We start from the raw sequence: 26,652 nt of genomic DNA, 5'->3' as shown, positions 1-26,652 counted from the left end.
TTTATCTTTGAAATCCTGTTAGTGTTTGTTTGCTGTCTGCTTTTCACATGTTCGTGATCCTTGTGGTTTGATTCTTTGCTGTCACCTTAATAGGATTTTGGCAGTGAGTAGTAAGCCCATGTTTAATAACATGTAATGGGAATGATATATGTTTTTTTAATTCCAAATTTAAAGATTCAAAAACATCAAAATTTTTTTTTAACGTTTATTTTTTGAGAGGCAGAGAGACAGAGTGTGAGCAGGGGAGAGGCAGAGAGAGAGGGAGTCACAGAATGTGAAGCAGGCTCCAGGCTCTGAACTGGTAGCACAGAGTCCAACATGGGGCTCGAACTCACGAACCATGAGATCATGACTTGAGCTGAAGTCCGATGCTTAACCAACTGAGCCACCCAGGTGTCCCTAGAATTAAAGACATTTTAATACAAGGTGTTACCATTGGGAGAAACTGGATGAGAAAGGTACATGGGATCTCTCTGTATTATTTCTTACAACTGCGTGCGAATCCATAATTATGTCAAAATACAACAATTAAAAAGCAATTTAAGGCCACTGATATGACATAACTATTCCTCTCAGTGTGTAACGTTTTAAGAATTTACTCGTATATCAGTTTTGTTTTTGGTACTGTGCTCTTTGCAGTTTCCTAATTAAACTTTTCATTGCCACATTATATAGTATGTTGATATGCTGTAATTTATGAAACCTTTTCGAAATTCTTTTTTTAATGTTTATTTTTTATTTTTGAGAGAGCAAGAGAGAGTGTGAGCAGGGGAGGGGCAGAGAGAGAGGGGGACAGAGGATCTGAAGTGGACTCTGTGCTGACAACAGAGAGCCCGACGTGGGACTCGAACTGATGAACCATGAGATCACGACCTGAGCTGAGGTTGGACGCTCAACCGACTGAGCCAGCTGGGTGCCTCATTTTCACAATTCTTTTAATCTTTTAGTTAGTATAGTACCTGGTATTGACCAATATTTGTGGCCAGCAGTGAATGAGTGTGCCATTTTTATTGGCATTTTACCAGCATTATGTGCTGTTAGAAATTTTTTTTTGTTTTAGGGGCACCTGGGTGGCTCAGTTGGTTAAGTGTCCGACTTCGGCTCGGGTCATGATCTCATGGTTCGTGGGTTTAAGCCCCGCATTGGGCTCTGTGCTGATAGCTTGGAGCCTGGAGCCTGCTTCAGATTCTGTGTCTCCTCTCTCTCTCACTCTCTCTCTCTCTCTCTCTCCCTCTCTATCTCTCTCTCTCTGCCCCTCCCCACTAGAACTCTGTCTCTCTCTCTCTCTCTCTCTCAAAAATAAATAAACATTAAAAGAAAAAAAGAAATTTTTTTTGTTTAATTTTGGTAGATAGAAAATGATCTACTAAAGGGGTTTTAATTTGTACTTTTTCCTTGATGTCTTTTTCTAGACCATTTCAACATTTGTTAATGTTTAATTTGTTAATGCCTACCAGACTAGTTCTGTTTTGAGATCTGTGCTCCTTTTTTTCTACTTTGCAGTTTATTAATCAATTACTTGGAGTTGTTCCTTTGTCGACACCAACAGAGGATAAGTTGGCACTGCCTGCCGACATCAGAGCTCTGCAGCAACATTTATGTGTGGTGCAGCTGACGAGGTTACTTGGCTTGTACCACACTCTGGATAAAAATCAGAAACAGAGTGTGGTCAGAGAATTGATGTTAAGGTACCAGCATGGACTGGAATTTGGTGAGCAGCCTTTCAAAGTGTGCAGTTGTTCCCTGATTTGCTAAGTTTTAGAAGACCTTTTTTTTAATCACCTGGAGCACCTTGTTGTAATGAGTTTGGCAAGGAGGATATTTTGTCAGGTGGGAAGACTGTCCTAATGTAAAGCCTTTCTTAAGTTTGGAGTTCTAAGTGATTATAGTCGTCCATATTCTTCCTGATTGAGCTATCACATTGGGGCTCCTATGAATTACATGGAGTTTATGATAATTGTCACTTTTTCTGCTTTTATAGGCCTTAGTATTTTTAATACATAGACTGAAATTGCACTAAAGGAATGTTGTTAATTGTGAAGTAAAAATGTAGTTTAGAAATAGATGATCTTTAGATTGCTAGATACATGTGATAAAATATAAGTTATCTGACCAGATGACATCAGTATTTCTCTAACTGCATTCTAAATCATTAAGTGAAGTAATGAGCATACTATTACTTTAGTTTTACTGGCCCCTGGCTTCTGGTCTTTTCTTAACCTGAACCCTCCTTCCAAATCTTGCTTCTCTCCCTTTGGGGTCATTTCAGATACCACCTTTGTTCTGGAACGCTTTCTTCTGGTCCAGCTGAGTGTGGCCTTACCTTATTTTGAATCTTTTGATTCATGGCTTATATTTTCTTCTGGTATTTATGCTAATCTTATTACTTTCATTTCCTCTCTTTATCTTACCTCTCCTGTCACTTTCCTGCTTTAAAAAACTCCTTTGGGGCAGTGATAGTTGCACAAATGTTAAAATACAAATATGGGATTTTTTCCCTACAGGGAAATCCTGTTTGAAAACCGAATTGCAGTTTTCAGACTATTACTGTCTCCTTGCTGTCCATGTGCTTATTGATATATGGAGAGAAACAGGTAAGGAACAGTGATTTCAATTTAACTTTATGCTTTGTTTTTATTGATTATAAATCCTGAGACTAATTATGTAATCCAAGAATTTGATTTATGCTTTTAGGTTTTTCTTCCTTGACGTTGTCCAGGGTGCTTCTAAAAGAACCCATCCCCAGATATACCTCTCTCTCTAATCAGGATAATCTTTTAAATCAATGCATATATGTTCTTATTTTTATTATTTTATTTATTAAAATGTTTATTTTGAGAGAGACACAGCACGAGTGGGGGAGGGGCAGAGAGAGGGAAACCAGCAGAGAATCCCAAGCAGGCTCCATGCTGGTCCAGGCCGGCTCCTGATGTGGGGCTCGAACTTAGGAAACAGTGAGATCATGTCCTGAGTCAAAATCAAGAGTCAGATGCTTAACCGACTGAAACACCCAGTTGCCCGTTTTTATTTTAAAAATTTTTTTTAAATTGAAATATAATTGACACATTAATTTCAAGTGTACAACATAGTGATTCAATAATTTTGTATATCATGCTATAAATGTAGCTACTGTGTGTCCCCATACAGCATTATTACAGTACCATTGCTTGTGTTTTCTATGCTGTGCCTTTCACCCCTGTCCCTATTCATTCCAGGACAGGAAGCCTGTACCTCCCACTCCCTCTTTTTGCCATCCCCCCTGACAACCACCAGTTCTGTGTATTTATGGGTCTGTTTCTGCGTGGTTTGTTTTATGTTTTAGATTCCTCATATAAGTGAAATCATATGGGATTTGTCTTCTCTGACTTATTTAGCATGATACACTCTAGGTCCATCCATGTTGTTGTGAAATGGCAAGATCTCATTCCTTTCTATGGCTGAATAATATTCGTGTGTGTGTGTGTGTGTGTGTGTGTGTGTGTGTGTGTGTGTACACCACATCTTCTTTATCCATTCATCTATTGACGGACACTTGGTTTGCTTCCATACCTTGGCTGTTGTAAATAATGCTGCAGTAAACATGGGGGTGCATATATCCTTTTGAATTGGTGTTTTCATTTTCTTTTGGTAATACCCAGTAGTGGAATTACTGAATTGTGTTATATTTCTGATTATTTAAGGAACCTCCACACTGCTCTCCACAGTGGCTGCACCAACTTATATTCCCACCAACAGGGCACGAGGGGTCCTTTTTCTCCACATCCTTGCCAACACTTGTTATTTCTTGTCTGTCTTTTCTGTTTTTAAACATTTCTAAATATAGTGAATAATGACTGAAGTGCGTATTACAAAGTTACAGTAATTAAAATACAGAGAAATTGTTTCAGAGATAGATGTAGCGGCCCATGGAATGGAATAGCCCTTTTTATTCACTTAAAAAATATATATGTAGGAGAATGCACTTTTTTGGGAATAGTTCTAATTAGCCTATTTAAGACAAAAATACAATCCATGTTGAAGGAGGCGTCATGTATCATTGAGCATGAAAAAGATGATTCATTTTTTTAGGGCTCACTCCTGACATTTTCTTTTATGAGCAGTTTTTTTGGGGAAAAACTTAGGTACTTGTTGCATATTCACGAGAATAAACTGCACAAGAAACAAAAGGCCCAGGAGACAGGACTGTGCAATATAGATAAAACCTCTGCCCTCGGGGGTCGTTTCGTGGAGCACTTGACTTTGATTTCATCATCCTCCTGCTTAAAATCCTTCAGAGGTACCTGTTTTCCTGGGGATAAAGATCAACCTTTTTAGGGTAGTTTACAGTGCTCTTTATGATCTGGCCTCTGCCTATATCTCCAAATTCTTAGGTTACTTACAGCCTGTATCTACTGTGTTTTGTTTGTTTGTTTGTTGGTTTGTTTGCTACTATTCGTGAACACTGTGGTGCCTCTCTTTGAAATAACTTTCTTACTCTCTTCATCTAACTTTTACTCAAACAGTGCCTCTGACAAGCCTGTCTTGATTTTACCCCCATACCCATTGCGGATTTTATGCCCCTTCTGAACTTTTGCAGGACGTTGTGTGTGCCTCTGTGCTAGCACTTCTTGCACTGTATTGCAGCAGAGATGGGGGTGAATCCTTTTTATCAGACTTGTCATCCGAGGCTCAGAATTGTGAGCGTGCATAGGGATGTAATAAAACATCATTAATGAACTGACCACTCAGTAATTTGGTCCCTACTCAGATAAGATACCTTTCCCCACTTACCCCTAGCATCCATTCTTGCTCGTAAGAGACTGTGGCTTTGCTAATCTCTTGTTTCTTTGAGCAGCACGTCTGCCCATATAATAATAGCTAACGTTTGTTGATCATCAGGTACTCGAAAGTGTCGTATATGAATCAGCTCATTTAAACCTCATAATAATACTGTTAAGATTCTTGCAGTTTTATAGATGAGGGAAAGACAGGGCAGAGAGAAAGAAGTTAGGCAAATTTTCCATAATCATACAGTGTAAATACATTGGAAAATTGCCAATATAATAAAGATGCAAGGATTGTTGAAGGTGAAAATGATACTGAAGTGTTCCAATCAGAGGCATAGTCATTGTCTAACGTGGATCTGGCAGAGATTAGAAATCTATGGAAATTTGGTGAGGATGTTGAAAGAGACTGATTTGAATGTGAAAGATTAAGAAGAACACTTGAATACATTGACGCTGTCAAATATTTTGCAGAAAAGCATTTCTTTATGATTCCGCAAAAGTAAAATGTGGAGTTAAGCATGTCATTTTTTCCCCTCCAGTTTTATTGATATGTGATTGGCATACTACTTTGTACTAGCTTAAGATATGTAATGTAATGATTTGATATGTCTACCATGAAATGATTATCACCGTAAATTTAGTGAACGTGGATCACCTCACAGTCACAGATTGTTTTTCTTTGGAATGAGAACTAGTATCTTCTCGCTTAGCAGCTTTCGAGTATACAGTACGGAATTGTTAATTATAGTCACCATGCTGTACATTATCATATCCCAGAACGTAATATCATTTTGTTATGTTACAACATTTAGTTAGAAAAATTTTGTCCTGGAGCACCTGGCTGGCTCAGTCGGAAGAGCATGCGACTCTTGATCTCGGGGTCATGAGTTCAAGCCCCACGATGGGTGAAAAGATTACTTTAAAAAAAAAAAAAGAAGGAAAAATTTTGCCTTAAAACTCATCAATCCTTGATGCTCTTTTGATTTGGTGAAGAATTTGTATAAAGCTATAATTACAGCCTAAATTTTGCAAAATAAGATAAAAAACGTCTTTATGACATTTGATTTAATAGATGAGAATTAAGCCTTTTTCCCCCTATTTAAAATTTTGTTTCCATCTTAAGGAGATCTTTTTTTAAATGTTTTGGTTTTGGTTTTGGTTTTTGAGAGAGTGCAAGTGGGGAAGGGGTAGCAAGAGAGGGGGACAGAGGATCCGAAGCGGGCTCCACATTGACCGGCTGACAGCAGTGAGCCTGAACATAGGAACGGCAAGATCATGACCTGGGTGGCTCAGTAGGTTAACCATCTGGCTTCGGCTCCGGTCATGATCTTGCAGTTCTTGAGTTCCAGCCCTGCATCGGGCTCTGTGATGACAGCTCAGAACCGGGAGCCTACTTAAGATGCTGTGTCTCCCTCACTCTCTGCCCCTTCTCTACTTGCACTCTCTCTCTCTCTCTCAAAAATAAATATTTAAAAATTTTTGAAAAAAAAAATGATCATGACCTGAGCCTAAGTTGGATGCTCAACCTACTGAGCTACCCAGGTGCCCCAAGGAGATCTTTTTTTAATACTAGTTATCTTTGAATAACTGGAACTTCTTAAAATTATTTATTCCATTATAATTGTCCAGCCGTCTCTTCTACTCACTTCTGAGCTTCTTGAGGGCAGGAACTATCTGTGACCCTTAAATTTAGTGTTGCTCCAGAGTTTAGGTCAGTGAGTGTTAAATTCAATAAAATTATGATTGTGAAGATCATGTAGGAACATCAGAAAACACTTTAAAAGCAAAGCACAGAACAGAAAATTGGGTGCAGGTTGTGATTACTACCATGTGAAGTAATTCCAGCTCAGTGGCAGTACACTAAGATCATAATGGTAGTTTGCACAGATTATAGGTGTGTATAGTTTGGTTAGGATTATGCATGATATTTATCTAAAGCTCCAATTGTCGATTATATCTTGTTTCTTCTCTCTTAAAAAAAAGGCCTATAGGATATAATTTTAAAAGCTCAATTCATGGAGCTTTTACTTTAAATTTTTTTTAAGTTTTATTTTTTTATTTTTATTTTAGAAAGAGCACGAGTGGGAGAGAGGGGTGACGGGGGGAGAGAGAGAGAGAGAGAGAGAAAGAAAGAGAACAAAAATCTTAAGCAGGCTTCATGCTCAGCGTAGAGCTGGATGCAGGGCTCGATCCCACAATGGAGCGTCAAGAGTCTGACGCTCAACCGACTGAGCCACCCAGGCACCCCAAGTTTTAGTTTCAGTTTAGGTTTTTGCTGACTATAAAAATAGCTTATACAAATTTTGGAGAACAGTTTATTTTAATCTTCCATTTCCAGCTTCCAAAAGACACTCTGATATTTTGGCATATTTCCTTCTCTCTCTTTCTGTGCATGTTTTACAGACTGAAGATCATTTCTTCACACTAATTTTAACTGTGTGTGTTTTACTGAACGTTAATAAGTATTTATCCTTAATACTAAAAACTCTTCATTAATGTCACATGGCTGCATGATGTTTTCCATGTGTGGGTTTTACTATAACTTATTTCCTCGTTCCCCCATTATTAGTACAGTGAATATTTTTGTATATAAATCTTTATTTCATATTTTCTTTGGTACACAAAACAGAAGTTACTTGGTCTTTAAGACTCTTGATGCATGGAGCCTTTTGAAGGCCAAACAAAAAAAAAATGTGTCATATTAGTCTGATTATTAGTGAACAGTTTTATTCAAGTATCACTTGACATTCAAATAGTAGAGTTACATATGGAAGAAAAATGATGTGTAGTGAGAGCATCTGTCTGGAATCTTACAGAGGAAATCTTGTACCGAGAAGGTTGGTGGACTCTAGTTCTCCTTCAGAGTCTATCTCTTCTCAGCATCTAGGATTCTCGGAGATTCCATAACTTTCTTCATAAGACCTTGCAGCTTAATGTTGGCATCACTTTTGTAGATGCATGATTAAGAACTGTGAGGTAACTGTTGAGAGACTCTATTCAGGGAAATTCCTGATTTTGCTTATAGGTATGTATCTAAAATTTGTTCTCAGACACCTAAACTCATTCTTTAAATAGCTAGGGGAGGTGATACGGCAGTGTTTTGTCTTTTGTTTGTGAGAAACCTCCCTTTGTTGTCAAGCACTGTGGATAATGCTGTTACATTTTGATTCTAGGTGATGAGACTGCTGTGTGGCAGGCCCTGACTTTGCTGGAAGAGGGATTAATCCACAGCCCTTCCAACGCTCAATTCAAATTGCTGCTTGTTCGAATCTACTGTGTACTGGGTGCATTTGAACCAGTGGTGGATCTGTACTCCAGCCTTGATGCTAAGCATATCCAGCATGACACCATTGGGTTGGTAGTATATACTCTGAATACCGAGCAGCCAGCTACACTACGGTGGGGTCCTTCTACATGGAACTTGGACTTTTAGAGTTTAGCAGCAGAGTTGTTTCTGTTATTAAGCTTTTTAGATTAAGTAATCCCCCATTATATGGCCTGTTGCAAAGCAGAAAGATTTTTATATCTTCCAGCATTTTGTGGCAATTTTAAAATTTGCACAATTTAGAGAAGGCAAGAAAGTTTTCCCCAGAGATAGCAAACAACTATATACTTTGAACACTTTTTCTTAGCACACGTTGTCTTGAAGTCTTGACTTCTGCTTTGCATTTGAGATTTACACATGTACTTCATTTGTTGACCTCAGAGATTCTTTTTCTTTAATGAAGGGGTTTTTTTGTAAAAAAAAAATTTTTTTTACATTTATTCATTTTTGAGAGACAGGCAGAGTGCAAGTGAGGGTGGGGCAGAGAAAGAGAGACACAGAATCTGAAGCAGGCTCCAGGCTCTGAGCTGTCAGTATGGAGCCTGACGCAGGGCCTGAACTCACAAACCGTGAGAGCACAACCTGAGCCGAAGTCGGACGCCCAACCTACTGAGCCACCCAGGCGCCCGGTTTTTTTGTTTGTTTTAATGTTTGTTTATTTTTGAGAGAAAGGGTAGACAGAGTGTAAATGGGGGAGAGGCAGAGAGGGAGGGAAACACGGAATCCAAAGCAGGCTCCAGGCTCTGAGCTGTCAGCACAGAGCCTGATGCGGGGCTCGAACCCATGAACCATGAGATCATGACCTGAGCCGTAGTCGGACCCTTAACCGACCGAGCCACCCAGGTGTCCCTCGGTATTTTTTTTTTTAATGTTTATTTTTGAGAGACAGAAACAGAGCATGAGTTGGGGAGCGGCAGAGAGCAAGGGAGACCCAGAATCCAAAGCAGTCTCTAGGCTCAGAGCTGTCTGCATAGAACACAACATGGGGCTCAAACTCATGGACTGTGAGATGTGACCTGAGCCGAAGTCAGACACTTAACCAATAGAGCCACCCAGGTGCCCCTACCTTAGAGCTTCTTTGAATGTGTATTTTGATTATTCTTTGTGATGAACCAAGGGTATATTTTCTTTATCCCTTGTGTCCCATTAATCATCTGAGTATAAGAAAGCATGGCACAGAACTTTAGGTCTCCCACAAAACTGAATTCACTTTGCTCTTTAAAAAAAATTTTTTGATTCCATGAATTAGATAATTTATATGGCAGGATGTTTTAACTTTTCTGTGTGCCTAGCTATGTCTCTGCTATAGTAATTTGAAATACGGTGTTTGATACTAGAAGTGGGTAAGTATAACATGGTTTTTTTTTTCTTTCCTTTTGACCTAGCTATCTTTTGACCCGATATGCCGAGTCCCTAGGTCAGTATGCTGCTGCATCCCAATCCTGTAACTTCGCGCTCAGGTTTTTCCACTCCAACCAGAAAGATGTAAGTGAAAAATACTTTTTAAAAATATGACCTTGCCCGCTGAATGCACACAATTCAGAGAACATCTTTCCTCGTGTGGTGGGTACACATGTTGAAGTGTGCCATGCATACTTGCCAGTGCCCTTAGGCCATAGCATACTCGCCATGGCTGTTAGGTAGAGGTAGAGAGTTCTTTGTGGTTGCTAGAATGGGTGTGTTTAATAGAATCCATGCAAAGGTGCAGTTAAAACTAGGTGTTAACAGACTACAAAGTGGTATTCTTCCTAGATTTGTCTTTTAATTTCTCTTTTTTTAACATTTATTTATTTTGAGAGGGAGAGAGAGAGAGAATCCCAAGCAGACTCCGTGCTATCAGTGCAGCGCCCAACGTGGGGCCCGAACCCACGGACCTGTGAGATCGTGACCTGAGCTGAAATCAAGAGTCAGACACTCAGCCGACTGCACCACCCAGGGCGCCTGTCTTTTAATTCCTTTAAAAAAAAAAAAAAAATTATTTCATGTATTTATTTTATTTTACTTTTTATTTTTTTAAAAGACTGCATCCTTTTTTTAATAAAGATTTTTAAAAATATTTACTTGAGAGAGAAAGAAAAAGAGAGCACAAGTCGGGGAGGGGCAGAGAGAGAGGGGGACAGAGGATCTGAAGCAGACTCTGTGCTGACAGCAGAGAGCCTGATGCAGGGCTCTAACTCGTGAACCATGAGATCATGACCTGAGCCAATGTTGGATGCTTAACCTACTGAGCCACCCAGACGCCCCTTATTATTTTATTTTTTGAAGTTTATTTATTTATTTTGAGAGAGCGAGCAGGGGAGGGACCGAGAGAGAATATCCCAAGCAGGCTCTATGCTCAGCGTGGAGCCTGATGTGGGGCTTGATCTTTCAACCGGGAGATCATGACTTGAACTGAAATCAAGAGTTGTATGCTTAACTGACTGAGTCACCCAAGCACCCTGTCTGTGAAATTTTTTCTAAGGGTGTAAGACCTAGCCCATAAAGAGTTCATAGCCTGGGATGCCATAGAAGATTCTGCAGTAGCAGCTGCTCTCTGTTACTTTTATTTGTTTCTAAAGTTTATAACCACTGTGCCCTTTGCCAGTAGCCAGTGCACTTGTATTTTCTTAGAATTATGAAATTGACCAATTGAAGGACATTTCAAGAAACTTTTGTCAATAGTATGTTTTTAAAAGTAGCAATAAATAAGGTAGAGCTATGTGCCATAATGAAAGGATGGGATTTGCGCCATATTTTTCACTGCAAGCAGACTTGATCTCCACTTGTCAGTTAAGCAGAAGTTTTATATGGTTTCTAGTCAGTCAACCAGCTGCACAAAACCACCCAGAACATAGGAGAAAGAAGGCACGTCTTGAGGATGGTCATTGCCTGCTTTGTTCTCATGTGCTTCTAAGGCTCATCATCTGGAATTTGGCCATGCCAGATATCTACCCATAGCTTTCTGTGTTCACGGTCTAAGAGCAACTAAGGAACTTGACCAGGAAGCTGTTTTTGGGGGTGGTTCTTGGCAAACAGTCATGAGGATTTTTTTTAAATAAAAAACCCTTTCATAACTGTAACAGCTTTGGCTAATCTATCTTCCATTGAATTCTTTAGCTTTGTATTAAATAGAAGGCAGGGCAGAAACATTTCTGAACAATGGAATATAGGTTTATTGTTGTCAGCTTGCAATAATTATGTCCTGACAAGCCTCAGGGCAAGGCCTAGAAGGCTGGTGTAGCAAGGGATGGTGAGCTGTGCATCATTTGGCTTTTAAGCTCTATTCCTCTCCCCCAAATGGCATTTTTCCACCACAGTGATTGGTGGTATCTTTGTTCAGACTTCATTTTGTGTCATAGCTCCTAATCAGGAAGAGAGGGAAGTGTAGGCATCAGCATCGGAACATGCTGCTTAGAAGGTGCTGGCCTGGCTTAGAGATCCGAGGGCATCTCTAGGACCTTGGGTTTCTAAAGTATCCTGGCACAGGTAGGCAGTTGAGTTATAAATCTCTGTTTGCACTGTGTATTGAAGTATCTGTGATTGCCCTTTCCCAGTTTTTAAGAAGTTGCATTAACTCAAAAAAAAAAAAAAATCAAAAGGGTTTCTTAAATCTCATTAATCTGGCTGTCATTGCTTATTTCTAAGGAAGATTGACTGATGATGCCTTTTCAAAGTTTCGTTCTCAAATAGCTCTGAGGTGGCAATTGGGGGTGAATAAGGGATTATTCCAAGCCTGGAGGCTGGTTTTACTCCAGTTTAATCATCCAGCATTCAAGAAGCACTATATGATTCATGATTTGGTCAATAATGTACGTTATTTTATACTAATGAAAATTAAGCTTTAGTTTCCCCCCCACAAATACTGTATCTAAAGAGTTGTTTTGAAAAGAAAACACCCACTCCAAAACAACAACTCCAAGTTATTGTTATAGGAAGGGAGATATCCTTAGGAGTGATTTGAGAAGGGTATGTTGTTCTTAGTGACTTTTTTTATCTTTGATGTTTTGCTGATGGTTGTGTGTGGCAGGAGTGACTAATTCATCTGAATAAATGTGATGCTGAACCTGATCATTTTATTGATCTGGGACTAAGACTCTCTACTTGGAATTTATTTTTATTACTACTAAGAAGAAAGAACTTACTTAATCATACTAAAGTAGATAATCTTTGGGGGGTCCTAGAGGCAAAAGCAAAAACCAATACAGCAAGTAAAATGCACCCTCAACCTTAATGCCTAGCCTGAGTCCCAAAATAGGGAAATGGAGACTGTGGTGTGGACTGTTTCCTATAGGACTTGGAGGGTAAGAAAGAGCATGATTGTAGTGTTGTGTTAAACCTAATAGTATTAGAAATATCTCTGGAAAGCTAAAGCTCTGTGTTCTGATTTTTATTCTTGGGAGTTTTTGAGATCCCCAGATGGTTTTTTCTTGGGTGACTGATGTGTTTCAATTCCCAGCTTGCTCTTGAAAGAACACATTTAATCCTTCAATGGAAAATCCAGCGTTCTGCTTTGTAAGGCTTTGTGCTATGAGGTTGAAAGTTAAATTGGGAAAGTCTACACAGGGATTTTCTTTCTGGAAAGGTCATCATTGTTGCTGTCATCTTACTTTGGAGTAGATTTTTACAATATGAGAATTAGAGTCAGATTTTCTTATCTCCAAAAGTTACTTACTTGTTTGTATTTAAAAATAATTTCCCTTGAAAAGTCTAACATAAGTATTCAAGAAGATGATTATTTAGGGTTTGATGTCCATCTATTTTGCTAATTTTTACAGTGACCAGGGTTCATTTCAGGAATCCATATGGGATATAACTAGCCTCATTCGTGCATAAATGAGTAGAAATAGGTACGGACAACATTCTCTGATAGTCAGAAGTTTTTCAAGTGCCTGTGGCTTCCAGTTTTGCCTGCAGTTCCAGTAGGGGTTGTTTTTTCCAATCATAGAACTTCCCCAGGCTCGGTCTTATTGGAAGATGCCCAGGTCCTTTGCTAGCTCTGCAGCGATAACTTTGCTGCAGCATTAAAGGAGGACTGTCTTAAAAACAAGCCAGAGAACTACAGTTACTTTCTCAGTTTGTTAAAAGGACTACGTTTCCTTTTTGTTGCCCCTTATTTTTCTTTTTTAAAAGCTATTATCTTTCTTTCAGTAGTGGTAGTCCATGGACCACTCAAATTAAAACACCTCTGTACTTCGTAAACTTGGGTTCTTTTCTTTAATCAGCATATTTTGGAAGTGTAATTGATAAATTTGATTGGAGTCCCCAGAGTCATATTTTTATCCCCATTAACTGCTGGATCATATGTTCCCAAGCAGCTGGTTTTTTCAAGCTGTAAATTCCTATTGCAAGGGCTTCTGGTAAACCTTGCTTTCTCCTAGCCATGAGGCCTTTGGATAGGCATTTGTGTTTAGAGCATCCTGGCCTCTTCTTGATGGGGCATATCACTGTCCTTTAATCAAGCTAGAAGGTACACTTGAGCTTTTTTGGATAGTCCTTCTTTAAACCTGCAGGATCACAAGTAATCTTTTTAATTTTCTTGTGTCCGTCCGTCTTTAATTTCTCCAGATACTGCAGGCAAACAGCTCGCCGAGGTGTCCCATGGGGTTTAAAAGCCGCATCGAATGCAGTTGAATTAGCGCCCGTGGCGCAATCCCGCGGCCTGAAATGAACCCTGCGAGGCTGTGTATCAGAGGGTATGTTGTTGAACTATTGGCCTATTTTCCTACTGGGCAAATTATTCAGTCATAATGGAGATGGGGGCAGAGCTGACTGAGGCTGTGTTTAAAAAGACTGGCTTTTCTAGAAAGGATCTTTGGGGCAGATATCTGCTTTGAGCGTAACATTTTCCGTGGCCCAAAAGGGTGCCCTCCTGACTTGCGATCCTGATGGCATAGGCCCACACCCATGAAATGTTCTTTCCTGAGATTTTCTTCTGTTGTGCCAGAATTTCTGTTGAGAGTTCTTTTTCTTGCCTCTGTTCACAACATTTCATCTGTACATATGTATTAATTGAAAATTAAAGTGCACGTGGTGAGTGTTCCCTTCACTTACTTGTTCATGGAATTTTTCAGCATTGGTCTTACGTAGTTTGGATGGATAAGAAACCTGGTTCTTGCAGTCTTTCTGTCCTCATAATGGATTCTGATGAATTTTTATGGGTCCTTTTTTTGTTGTCTTCTATCCTGTTGTAATGCATATATGCCCTATGTTTGTGACATATAGTATTTAGAAATAAACAAAACCAGGGAGTAGCCTGTCTTTTCTGAAGGAGGGTGATTTTTATTTAGGTTGATTGTGGGTGGTTATATTATTCCCGGTGTTTTTGGAACTTTTGTATAAAACACAGTTTATCTTAGATGCAGAAAAACATGGAGTAATATCCCTTCCACAATGGCACTAACCAAATTTTTGACTGACGTGGCAACCTCCAGTCCTATTGAATTGAAAGACATAACTGCTAAGAGAAAGTCTCTGGTGGTAGCAGCAGCTGGGTATTATTACAAGTAGTAGTAGTAAAGAACACATATGATTCTGGTATAGGAAAGAAGAAAAATAATGTTTTTAATAGCTGATATTCTACTTGGTGACCTTTAGAGATTAGATTTCATATCTTAATTTTAGTGTGAGTGTTTTGTTTTGCATGACAAGGTTTGCCTTCCTTTGCCTGATATGTGAGATATTTATACCGAGGTGGTATCTTTCCTTCCCAGACCTCAGAATATATTATTCAAGCTTACAAATATGGTGCATTTGAGAAGATCCCAGAATTTATCGCTTTTAGGAACAGGCTGAATAATTCTCTTCATTTTGCACAAGTCCGTACTGAACGGATGTTGTTAGACCTTCTACTTGAAGCAAATATGTAAGTATTGAATAAGAGCTAAAAAGGAACTAAGGGATTAGATCAGATCCTAAGAACCATTGGCTAATGGGTGATATTGGTAGACTTAAGATAAGGAAAAATGGAAAGAAAAAAGAGAGAGTGAGAGAGAAATTTGGTAGGGACAGAGAAGAAAGGGGAAATAACTCACTGCGTGGCATGGGTAATGATCGGGTGCTGCCGGCACCATTTCATGTTCCGTACAGAAGCCAGCCAGGTGGTGGTCCTCACCCTAGTCCATATAATTTTTAAAAAGTTCCCCTTCCCCTGTGAACATGAGATTTCAGGAATTAATTCTGATCCACTTTATTTTATTTGAGCTTCCAGACCCTTTCTCTTGCTGTGTAGCAGGCCAACATGATATAGGTGGGCTTGGTTCTATGTCACCTTCTGTGAGCTTTTACCTCTTAATAGTAAATCCTTCTACCTCCCTTCCTTCCTGTTTCTTTTCCTTTCTTTCTAGTAAAACAAAGTTGTGGCTAATCTGTTTTCATGGCTGGTTTACTATTGAAATAATACATAAATAAATTTCTATATCACAGATCAACCAGTTTAGCAGAAAGTATAAAATCAATGAATCTTCGGCCAGAAGAAGATGACATTCCATGGGAAGCCTTGCGAGACAACAGAGACTTAAATGTTTTCTTCAGCTGGGATCCAAAAGATAGGTAACTGGAATTTAACCCCAAGCATTTATTTTTGCAGAATTAGGATGAATCTAACAGTTAAAAATATATATATATATCTTTTTTACACAAATATAATAACATGGTTATTATGTGGATACGAAGATATAAGTAAGCCAAAGGAGGAAAATGAATCTCATTCCTATGTTGGATTATTGACTAATATAAAAATTAGATTTTCCTTCATAGCATACATAAAAACAGATTCCAGGTGGATCAAAGGTCATGTGCTAAAACGCCTTAGAGAATCTATAAGAAAATATAAAAATATTTTTAAGTGGTTAGGGAAAGCCTTTCTTAGCATTACATCAAACCTGGAAACATAAAGGATCTGATCTCTAAATGTTAGCCTTCTATATAGAAATAAATTTGTTAACAAGTTCTAAAGGTATGTGGTAAATTGGTAAATTTCTTCATATATATTAATATCTTTCACATACAAGGAGAAATCTTTTTAAAGTTTTTTTTTTTTTTTAATTTTTTTTGAGAGAGAGTGCAAGCCAGGGAGAGGGAGAGAGGGAGTGAATCTTAAGCAGGCTCCGTATTGAGTGTGGAGCCTGACCTGGGGCTTGACCCCATGACTCTGGGATCATGACCTGAGCTGAAATCAAGAGTCAGGTGCTCAGGTACCCCTGTCCAATAGTTTAAAAAAAAAAAAAAAAATCTTTATCACTGTACAGTGCATTTCATTGAACTTGTTAAGTCCAATTTGGGTTTTTTTAAAAATTAAATTTAATTTTATTATTTTTTTAAATTTACATCCAGATTAGTTAGCATGTAGTGTAACAGTGATTTCAGGAGTAGATTCCTTAGTGCTCCTAAAGATACTGAAGCTTCATGAATTTGCGTGGCATCCTTGTGTAGGGGCCGTGCTAATCTTCTCTGCATCGTACCAATTTCAGTGTATGTGCTGCCGAAGCGAGCACAAGTCCAATTTGTTTTTTAGTTATCTTCTTATTGATTTATTAAGAGTTCTCCTGGGGCACCTGGGTGACTCCGTCAGTTGAGGGTCCTACTCTTGATTTTGGCTCAGGTCATGATCCCTGGGTCATGGGGTTGAGCCCCATGTTGGGCTCCACACTGAATATGGAGCCTGCTTGGGATTCTCTCTCCTCTCCCCTTGCACGCTCTCTCTTTCTAAAATTAAAATTAAAAAAAAAAACAAAAACTATTGGACAAAGATAAAAAAGATTAATACTTGTGGTCAGCAAGGTTGTAGGGAAAATGGTTGTTGTACATTGTCGTGATGGTAAAACTTTATATATAATCTTTCTATAGGGAATTTTAGTGATCTGTATTAAGATTGAAAATTCCAAATGTTCTGCAGGCTGCACAGATCCTGGGCTGAGCCTTTATTAAGCAGATCTAATATTTTTTGATGCCCATGGGCCAGTGGCCCTGGGCTGATCTGTAGCTCCCAGCAGTCCTCAGCCTTCTCCTCTGGCTCTGATGCATCTAGGGACTCCGGCTGTGAGCTAGGGGAAAGATATGGGTCTTAGCATTGGGGGATGCTGCCTGCTCCTGTGCTGAAGGCAAGAATTGTGAACCAGAATCCTGGCAGGAACTATTTTTCACCCTCCCTGGTGGCCACTTTGTTCTCCCATTTCTGATTCCCTGGCTCCACTCTACCCCAAATTAACCTTTTCTTTTGTTGTTTCCATATGACCTTTTTTATACTTGTTCAGGAAAAAAAAAAAGATTGAAAATTCCATATCCCATTTAATTCAGCAGATCCACTTCTAGATAAGTACAACCTAAAACAGTAAGTGCAAAAGCATGCAGAGTTATGTATATGAGGTAGTTCTCTATACATTTGACCCTTTAACAGTGCAGGGTTGGGGCACTGACCCCTTACACAGTCAAAAATCCATGTGTTAATTTTAACTCCCCAGAAACTTAACTACTAATAGTCTACTATTGACCGAAAGCCTTACCAATAACACAAACAATTGAGCAACACGTATTTTGTATGTCATGTGTATCATATACTATGTTTTTATAATAAAGTAAGCTAGAGAAAGAAAATATAAAGAAAATCATAAGGAGGAGAAAATATATTTACAGTAAATGTATTTTTGCTAGGATTCATAAGATTCCACTTTTGGTTGTCATCACAGCTAAGGTTTATTATAACAGAAGGATACATGACAGGATTAGCAAGGGAAAAAGACACAGAATCTGGAAAACTCCATGCACAGACTTCCAATGCTGTCTCTCTCCTGTGAGGAGACATATCAAGTGTGCTCCTTTCTTTAGCAGTGAAAAATACAATGATGCATGTGCAGTGTTTCTGCTCAGAGAAGCCCATTTGAGATTTGGTGCCCAAGATTTTTACTAGCTGGTTATGTAGGCACCCTCTTTGTAGTACGTGCCAATATTCCAGACTCCCAGAAGGAAAGTAGGTGTTCACCATAGACCATATGGTTTGTACAAACAGTTTAGGCACAGTGAGCCGCTCTTACCATTTAGGGAATGGTTGGCGTGCCAAGTTCCTAGATACCAGCTACAGGTCAGCCTTGTAAGTTGGCCCTTCTAAAGACAATAACCTCAGGCTTGCTGTGTTAATTCTTTTCTGCAGAAAAGAAAGAAAAAGATACAGTTTGCAAAATAGTATAAATATTGTGAACCCACTTATTTAAAATGTGTTAAATTATATAAATATTTTTAGTTGCAGTTGTATACATAACATCTGTGTTGTAAGAGTCTGAAAGGATGCATACCAAGCTTTTTTTTTTTTTTTTAAATATTTTTATTTATTTTTGAGGGAGTGCAAGCAGGGAGGGGCAGAGAGAGGGGAGGGTGGAAAGGGGGGTGAACAGAGGATCTGAAGCCTGTTCTGTGCTGACAGCACAGAGCCTGATGCAGGGCTGGAACTCACAAACCATGAGATCATGACCTGAACCAAAGTCAGATGCTTAACTGACTGAGCCACCCAGGTGCCCCATACCAAGTTTGTTAATATTGCAGGTGTTTGGTTATCAGGGCACATTTCCCTTTTATTTTTCAGTTTTCTGTCATTTGAATTTCAAATATGTGATACATATTTTGTTGTTATTAGAAGTCTCCCTTAAGGGGAAAAAATGACCTGTTAGGTAGGTTACCGCTCCCATTTTATCGATGCTGAAATGGACACTTGGGTGATTTGGGTTTGTCTGAGATCATTCAGTTAGTAGACAAATGCTGGTAGCGTTCAAAGGCATTGTGATTGATGAATGTGAACTTTGAAAGATGGCAACACATTAACTAAAATGGATGGGTTGGGGATATTTCTTTTTAAGGGATGTTTCTGAAGAACATAAGAAACTTTCCTTGGAGGAGGAGACCATGTGGTTAAGAATCCGTTCCTTAACATTGAGGCTGATCAGTGGACTTCCAAGTCTTAATCATCCTGTGGAGCCAAGGAACTCAGAAAAGACCACTGAAAATGGCGTGTCCTCCCGGATTGATATTTTTCGTTTACTCCTTCAACAGCTGGAGGTGGCTATGGAGACAGGAAAGCGATTTATTGGGAAAGAAATTCAGGTATCAACAGTATTTACCATCAAATCTACAATAATCTATGACTGTCTTTTTAATAAATAGGAATTTGGGTTGGGGGGATAGTAGAGAACAGTACTTTGTTCCAGTATTTATGACACTTGAATTGCAGAGGCTTCCTCACTGTCCAAACTGGATAATGAGGAAAAACAAAATAGCTTCATTTGTGATGGTAAATTTGTAATAGCTATCAACAAATTAATGCAGAGCTTCTGTTTTCACTGTAATGACTTAGTGATTAGTTTGATGATAAGTGGTTTGCAACTTAATCACTGAGATAGACTTTATCTAGTAGTTGTAGTCCCCTGTTTTCTTGTTTTATATAAATTTAGGTGGATTTAATGGACATTACTTTCCCTCCCTTTTTTCCAGTATCCTTTCCTTGGTCCTGTACCCACCAGAATGGGTGGATTCTTCAGTTCTGGCTGTTCTCAGTGTCAGACCAGTTCTTTTTATCTTGTTAGTGATATTTATGAGCTGGACACCAGTGGTTTAGGTAAGTATACATTTTTGCGAGTATTTACTAGGTCTTTGTCATTGAAAACCTAGTAAATGTAACAAAATATTTATAACCTCACATATTTAGACAGATTGGGAGGAGGTGGAATCTATTCTGGAAATATCTGGTTTAATATCCAACAAGGTACATTCATAGGTACAGAGTAATGTTTTAGAAATTTAAGTCTTTTTCCTCTTTCAGATCACTTGTTAGGTCCAAAAGTTGAAGAAATCCTTAGTTTGTTGAAATATTGTTGGATTTCAGATTGAATTCTTTACTAAGCTTTGTGGAGAAAAGTTTTTTCCTTAACCCAGTGAGAATCACACATATTCCATAGATTCCCCCCTCCCCACCCCCACCCCCCTGGCCAATTATAAATTTTGTAGATTCTGTCTACAAGTATTTGAGAGTATTTGAAGCACATAGATTTTAATTCTTCCTAGACAATTTGAGGTATTGCTCTTGATAGAAAGATAATTAATGCCTTTATTCTATTTTTCCTTTTCTTCATCTTTTTCTTTGTCTCTCAGTAATAGAATTTGAGGCCTATGAGTCTTTTTTTTTTTTATTTTTTATTTATTTTTTTTTATTAAAAAAAAATTTTTTTTTTTAACGTTTATTTATTTTTGGGACAGAGAGAGAGCATGAACTGGGGAGGGGTAGAGAGAAGGAGACACAGAATCGGAAGCAGGCTCCACGCTCTGAGCCATCAGCCCAGAGCCTGACGCGGGGCTCAAACTCATGGACCGTGAGATCGTGACCTGAGCTGAAGTCGGACGCTTAACCGACTGAGCCACGCAGGCGCCCCAGAGGCCTATGAGTCTTAAGAGAAAAGAAAATGTCCTTGCCCATGAGTTGCTTATAGGTGTTGATCTTGCTTTTTTCTTCCTAGCAAAATGAATTGAAAGTTTTTCTTTTTCTTTTTCTTTTTTTTTTCTTTTCTGTTTAGAGGATACAGTGGAGATCCAGGAGCGAGTAGAGAATAGTCTTAAGTCTTTACTAGAACAGTTAAAAGGTAAGCATTCTGATTGTGGATTTCCATGTTTTATCATGTTGCCTGACACTCATTTTTTAGTAGAAACTTGAAAGAGTTGCAAATAATAACTTGAAAATAATGCGTACTTACGGTATTTTGAAAGACTTGTTTTTAATTTTAAAAAGTTTCGACTATAAAAGTAATAGATAACCTATTATGAAACAGTACACAAGTAGTCTTTCTCCCTTTCCCAGCCTCATTTCCCCAGAGAAGTAAGTACTGTTACTTACAAGGTAAGTAACACTTTGGAGTTGATACTCCTAGCTAGATGCCCCCCTAAACAGTCATCCATGTGTATGTGGAAATACATACTAGTGATTTTTATTTAACATATGAAAAGGTATAATACATGCTTTTCTGATTTTAATTTTCTGTTGTCTTGGACACTTAACCATGTCAGTTGCATATAATATTCCACAGTATTATATCAGTGTACTAAGTTTGAGTTATTTATAACTATTTTTTTAATGTTTATTTATTTTGAGAGAGAGAGCATGACCCAGGGAGGGGCAGGAAGAGAGGGAAAGAATCCCAAGCAGGCTCCACACTCAGTGTGGAGCCCGATGCGGGGCTTGATCTCACAACCATGAGATCATGACCTGAGTCCAAATCGAGTTGGACGCTTAACTGACGGAGCCACCCAGGTGCCCCATATAACTGTATTTATAACAGTGCTGAAATGAACATCTTGGGACATAAATGTTTGGGTACTTATTTGAGTATTTCTTTGGGATTAAATTCCTAGAAATGGAATTGTTGGTGAAAAGGAGATATTTATGCATTTAAAAAAATTATTTTTTATTTTTTATTTTTTCAATATATGAAATTTATTGTCAAAATGGTTTCCATACAACACTGAGCGCTCATCCCAAAAGGTGCCCTCCTCAATACCCATCACCCACCCTCTATCAACCCTCAGTTTGTTCTCAGTTTTTAAGAGTCTCTTATGCTTTGGCTCTCTCCCACTCTAACCTCTTTTTTTTTTTTTTCCTTCCCCTCCCCCATGGGTTTCTGTTAAGTTTCTCAGGATCCACATAAGAGTGAAAACATATGGTATCTGTCTTTCTCTCTATGGCTTATTTCACTTAGCATCACACTCTCCAGTTCCATCCAGGTTGCTACAAAAGGCCATATTTCATTCTTTCTCATTGCCACATAGTACTCCATTGTGCATTTAAACCACAATTTCTTTATCCACTCATCAGTTGATGGACATTTAGGCTCTTTCCATAATTTGGCTATTGTTGAGAGTGCTGCTATAAACATTGGGGTACAAGTGCCCCTGTGCATCAGTACTCCTGTATCCCTTGGGTAAATTCCTAGCAGTGCTACTGCTGGGTTCATAGGGTAGGTCTATTTTGAATTTTCTGAGGAACCTCCACACTGTTTTCCAGAGCAGCTGCACCAATTTGCATTCCCACCAACAGTGCAAGAGGGTTTCCGTTTCTCCACATCCTCTCCAGCATCTATAGTCTCCTGATTTGTTCATTTCGGCCACTCTGACTGGCGTGAGGTGATATCTGAGTGTGGTTTTGATTTGTATTTCCCTGGTGAGGAGCGATGTTGAGCATCTTTTCATGTGCCTGTTGGCCATCCGGATGTCTTCTTTAGAGAAGTGTCTATTCATGTTTTCTGCCCATTTCTTCACTGGGTTATTTGTTTTTCGGGTGTGGAGTTTGGTGAGCTCTTTATACATTTTTGGATACTAGCCCTTTGTCCGATATGTCATTTGCAAATAATTTTTCCCATTCTGTTGGTTGCCTTTTAGTTTTGTTGATTGTTTCCTTTGCTGTGCAGAAGCTTTTTATCTTCATGAGGTCCCAGTAGTTCATTTTTGCTTTTAATTCCCTTGCCTTTGGGGATGTGTCAAGTGAGAAATGGCTACGGCTGAGGTCAGAGAGGTCTTTTCCTGCTTTCTCCTCTAGGGTTTTGATGGTTTCCTGTCTCACGTTCAGGTCCTTTATCCATTTTGAGTTTATTTTTGTGAATAGTGTGAGAAAGTGGTCTAGTTTCAGCCTTCTGCATGTTGCTGTCCAGTTCTCCCAGCACCATTTGTTAAAGAGACTGTCTTTTTAGCATTGGATATTCTTTCCGGCTTTGTCAAAGATTAGTTAGCCATACGTTTGTGGGTCTAGTTCTGCGGTTTCTATTCTATTCCATTGGTCTATGTGTCTGTTTTTGTGCCAATACCATACTGTCTTGATGATTACAGTTTTGTAGTAGAGGCTAAAGTCTGGGATTGTGATTCCTCCTGCTTTGGTCTTTTTCAAAATTACTTTGGCTATTCGGGGCCTTTTGTGGTTCCATATGAATTTTAGGATTGCTTGTTCTAGCTTCGAGAAGAATGCTGGTGCAGTTTTGATTGGGATTGCATTGAATGTGTAGATAGCTTTGGGTAGTATTGACATTTTAACAATATTTATTCTTCCAATCCATGAGCACGGAATGTTTTTCCATTTCTTTATGTCTTCCTCAATTTCCTTCATAAACTTTCTATAGTTTTCGGCATACAGATCTTTTACATCTTTGGTTAGATTTATCCCTAGGTATTTTATGCTTCTTGGTGCAATTGTGAATGGGATCAGTTTCTTTATTTGTCTTTCTGTTGCTTCATTATTAGTGTATAAGAATGCAGCTGATTTCTGTACATTAATTTTGTATCCTGCAACTTTGCTAAATTCACGTATCAGTTCTAGCAGACTTTTGGTGGAGTCTATCTGATTTTCCATGTATGATACCATGTCATCTGCAAAAAGTGAAAGCTTAACTTCATCTTTGCCAATTTTGATGCCTTTGATTTTCTTTTGTTGTCTGATTGCTGATGCTAGCACTTCCAACACTATGTTAAACAACAGCGGTAAGAGTGGACATCCCTGTCGTGTTCCTGGTCTCAGGGAAAAAGCTTTCAGTTTTTCCCCATTGAGGATGATGTTAGCTGTGGGCTTTTCATAAATGGCTTTTATGATGTTTAAGTATGTTCCTTCTATCCTGACTTTCTCGAGGGTTTTTATTAAGAAAGGATGCTGAATTTTGTCAAATGCTTTTTCTGCATCGATTGACAGGATCATACGGTTCTTATCTTTTCTTTTATTAATGTGATGTATCACATTGATTGATTGCGAATGTTGAACCAGCCCTGCAGCCCAGGAATGAATCCCACTTGATCATGGTGAATAATTCTTTTTATATGCTGTTGAATTCAATTTGCTAGTATCTTATTGAGAATTTTTGCATCCATATTCATCAGGGATATTGGCCTGTAGTTCTCTTTTTTACTGGGTCTCTGTCTGGTTTAGGAATCAAAGTAATACTGGCTTCATAGAATGAGTCTGGAAGTTTTCCTTCCCTTTCTATTTTTTTGGAATAGCTTGAGAAGGATACGTATTATCTCTGTTTTAAACGTCTGGTAGAACTCCCCTGGGAAGCCATCTGGTCCTGGACTCTTATTTGTTGGGAGATTTTTGATAACCGATTCAATTTCCTTGCTTGTTATGGGTCTGTTCAAGCTTTCTATTTCCTCCTGATTGAGTTTTGGAAGTGTGTGGGTGTTGAGGAATTTGTCCATTTCTTCCAGGTTGTCCAGTTTGTTGGCATATAATTTTTCATAGTATTCCCTGATAATTGCTTGTATTTCTGAGGGATTGGTTGTAATAATTCCATTTTCATTTATGATTTTATCTATTTGGGTCATCTCCCTTTTCTTTTTGGGAAGCCTGGCTAGAGGTTTATCAATTTTGTTTATTTTTTCAAAAAACCAACTCTTGGTTTCATTGATCTGCTCTACAGTTTTTTTAGATTCTATATTGTTTATTTCTGCTCTGATCTTTATTATTTCTCTTCTTCTGCTGGGTTTAGGCTGTCTTTACTGTTCTGGTTCTATTTCCTTTAGGTGTGCTGTTAGATTTTGTATTTGGGATTTTTCTTGTTTCTTGAGATAGGCCTGGATTGCAATGTATTTCCCTCTCAGGACTGCCTTTGCTGCATCCCAGAGCATTTGGATTGTTGTATTTTCATTTTCGTTTATTTCCATATATTTTTAAATTTCTTCTCTAAGTACCTGCTTGACCCATTCATTCTTTAGTAGGGTGTTTTTTAACCTCCATGCTTTTGGAGGTTTTCCAGACTTTTTCCTGTGGTTGATTTCAAGCTTCATAGCATTGTGGTCTGAAAGTATGCATGGTATGATCTCAATTCTTGTATACTTATGAAGGGCTGTTTTGTGACCCTGTATGTAATCTATCTTGGAGAATGTTCCATGTGCACTCGAGAAGAAAGTATATTCTGTTGCTTTGGGATGCAGAGTTCTAAATATATCTGTCAAGTCCATCGGATCCAATGTATCATTCAGGGCCCTTGTTTTTTTATTGACCATGTGTCTAGATGGTCTATCCATTTCTGTAAATAGAGTGTTAAAGTCCCCTGCAATTACCACATTCTTATCAATAAGGTTGCTTATGTTTGTGAGCAATTGTTTTATATATTTGGGGGCTCCTGTATTCAGCGCATAGACATTTATAATTGTTAGCTCTTCCTGATGGATAGACCCTGTAATTATTATATAATGCCCTTCTTCATCTCTTATTACAGCCTTTAATTTAAAGTCTAGTTTGTCTGATATAAGTATGGCTACTCCAGCTTTCTTTTGACTTCCAGTAGCATGATAAATAGTTCTCCATCCCCTCACTTTCATCTGAAGGTGTCCTCAGGTCTAAAATGAGTCTCTTGTAGACAGCAAATAGATGGGTCTTGTTTTTTTATCCATTCTGATACCCTATGTCTTTTGGTTGGCACATTTAGTCCATTTACGTTCAGTGTTATTATAGAAAAATAGGGGTTTAGAGCCATTGTGATGTCTGTAGGTTTCATGCTTATAGCAATGTCTCTGGTACTTTGTCTCACAGGATCCCCCTTAGGATCTCTTGTAGGGCTGGTTTAGTGGTGACGAATTCCTTCAGTTTTTGTTTGTTTGGGAACACCTTTATCTCTCCTTCTATTCTAAATTACAGACTTGCTGGCTAAAGGATTCTCAGCTGCATATTTTTTCTGTTCAACACATTGAAGATCTCCTGCCATTCCTTTCTGGCCTGCCAAGTTTCAGTAGAGAGATCCGTCATGAGTCTTATAGGTCTCCCTTTATATGTTAGAGCACGTTTATCCCTTTCAGATAGCTGCTTTCAGAATTTTCTCTTTATCCTTGTATTTTGCCAGTTTCACGGATATGTCGTGCAGAAGATCGATTCAAGTTACCTCTGAAGGGAGTTCTCTCTGCCTCTTGGATTTCAAAGCCTTTTTCCTTCCCCAGATCAGGGAAGTTGTCAGCTATTATTTCTTCAAGTACACCTTCAGCACCTTTCCCTCTCTCTTCTTCCTCTGGAATACCAATTATGCATAGATTATTTTTCTTTTTTTTAAAAAAAAATTTTTTTTAAACGTTTATTTATTTTTGAGACAGAGAGAGAGTATGAACAGGGGAGGGGCAGAGAGAGAGGGAGACACAGAATCTGAAATGGGCTCCAGGCTCTGAGCTGTCAGCACAGAGCCCGACGTGGGGCTCGAACTCACGGACCGTGAGATCATGACCTGAGCCAAAGTCGGACGCTTAACCGACTGAGCCACCCAGGCGCCCGATTATTTTTCTTTAGTGCATCTCTAATTTTCCCCTCATACTTCTGGATTTTTTTATGTCTCTTTTTCTCAGCTTCCTCTTTTTCCAGAATTTTATCTTCTAGTTTTCCTGTTCTCTCCTCTGCCTCTTCAATCCGAGCCGTGGTTGTCTCCATTTTATTTTGCAACCCATTTATAGCATGTTTTAGCTCCTCCTGGCTGTTCCTTAGTCCCTTGTTCTCTGTAGCAATAGATTCTCTGCTGTCCTCTATACTGTTTTCAAGCCCAGCGATTAATCTTATGACTACTATTCTAAATTCACTTTCTGTTACATTGTTTA

At 38.7% G+C, this 26,652-nt stretch overlaps 1 protein-coding gene and 1 non-coding gene across 6 annotated transcripts in view; one reads left to right on the top strand and one right to left on the bottom strand.

The window, feature by feature from the left end:
• Nucleotides 1-26,652, top strand: part of NAA25 (N-alpha-acetyltransferase 25, NatB auxiliary subunit) — an 80,924-nt gene that overhangs the window by 38,714 nt on the left and 15,558 nt on the right. For all 5 annotated transcript variants that reach the window (XR_006209904.1, XM_042962178.1, XM_042962177.1 and 2 more), the window contains 9 exons: nt 1,504-1,711; nt 2,505-2,594; nt 7,940-8,120; nt 9,477-9,576; nt 14,781-14,932; nt 15,493-15,618; nt 18,915-19,158; nt 19,546-19,669; nt 20,622-20,687. Coding sequence is in view for 4 of the 5 variants with exons in the window: in XM_042962178.1 (XP_042818112.1) it covers nt 1,504-1,711; nt 2,505-2,594; nt 7,940-8,120; nt 9,477-9,576; nt 14,781-14,932; nt 15,493-15,618; nt 18,915-19,158; nt 19,546-19,669; nt 20,622-20,687 (1,291 nt within the window). In the remaining variant the exon portion in view is untranslated. The remainder of the gene's footprint in view (nt 1-1,503; nt 1,712-2,504; nt 2,595-7,939; nt 8,121-9,476; nt 9,577-14,780; nt 14,933-15,492; nt 15,619-18,914; nt 19,159-19,545; nt 19,670-20,621; nt 20,688-26,652) is intronic.
• LOC122232886 lies at nt 16,456-16,562 on the bottom strand. The gene has a single exon (XR_006210281.1). It is a non-coding gene; the product is annotated as a U6 spliceosomal RNA (small nuclear RNA).

This window comes from Panthera tigris, chromosome D3 (assembly GCF_018350195.1).
Source record: "Panthera tigris isolate Pti1 chromosome D3, P.tigris_Pti1_mat1.1, whole genome shotgun sequence".
In the NCBI taxonomy this organism is placed as follows: Eukaryota; Metazoa; Chordata; class Mammalia; order Carnivora; family Felidae; genus Panthera; species Panthera tigris.
The sequence above is the reverse complement of the archived record's forward strand: the minus strand, read 5'-3'. Positions and strand labels throughout refer to the sequence as shown.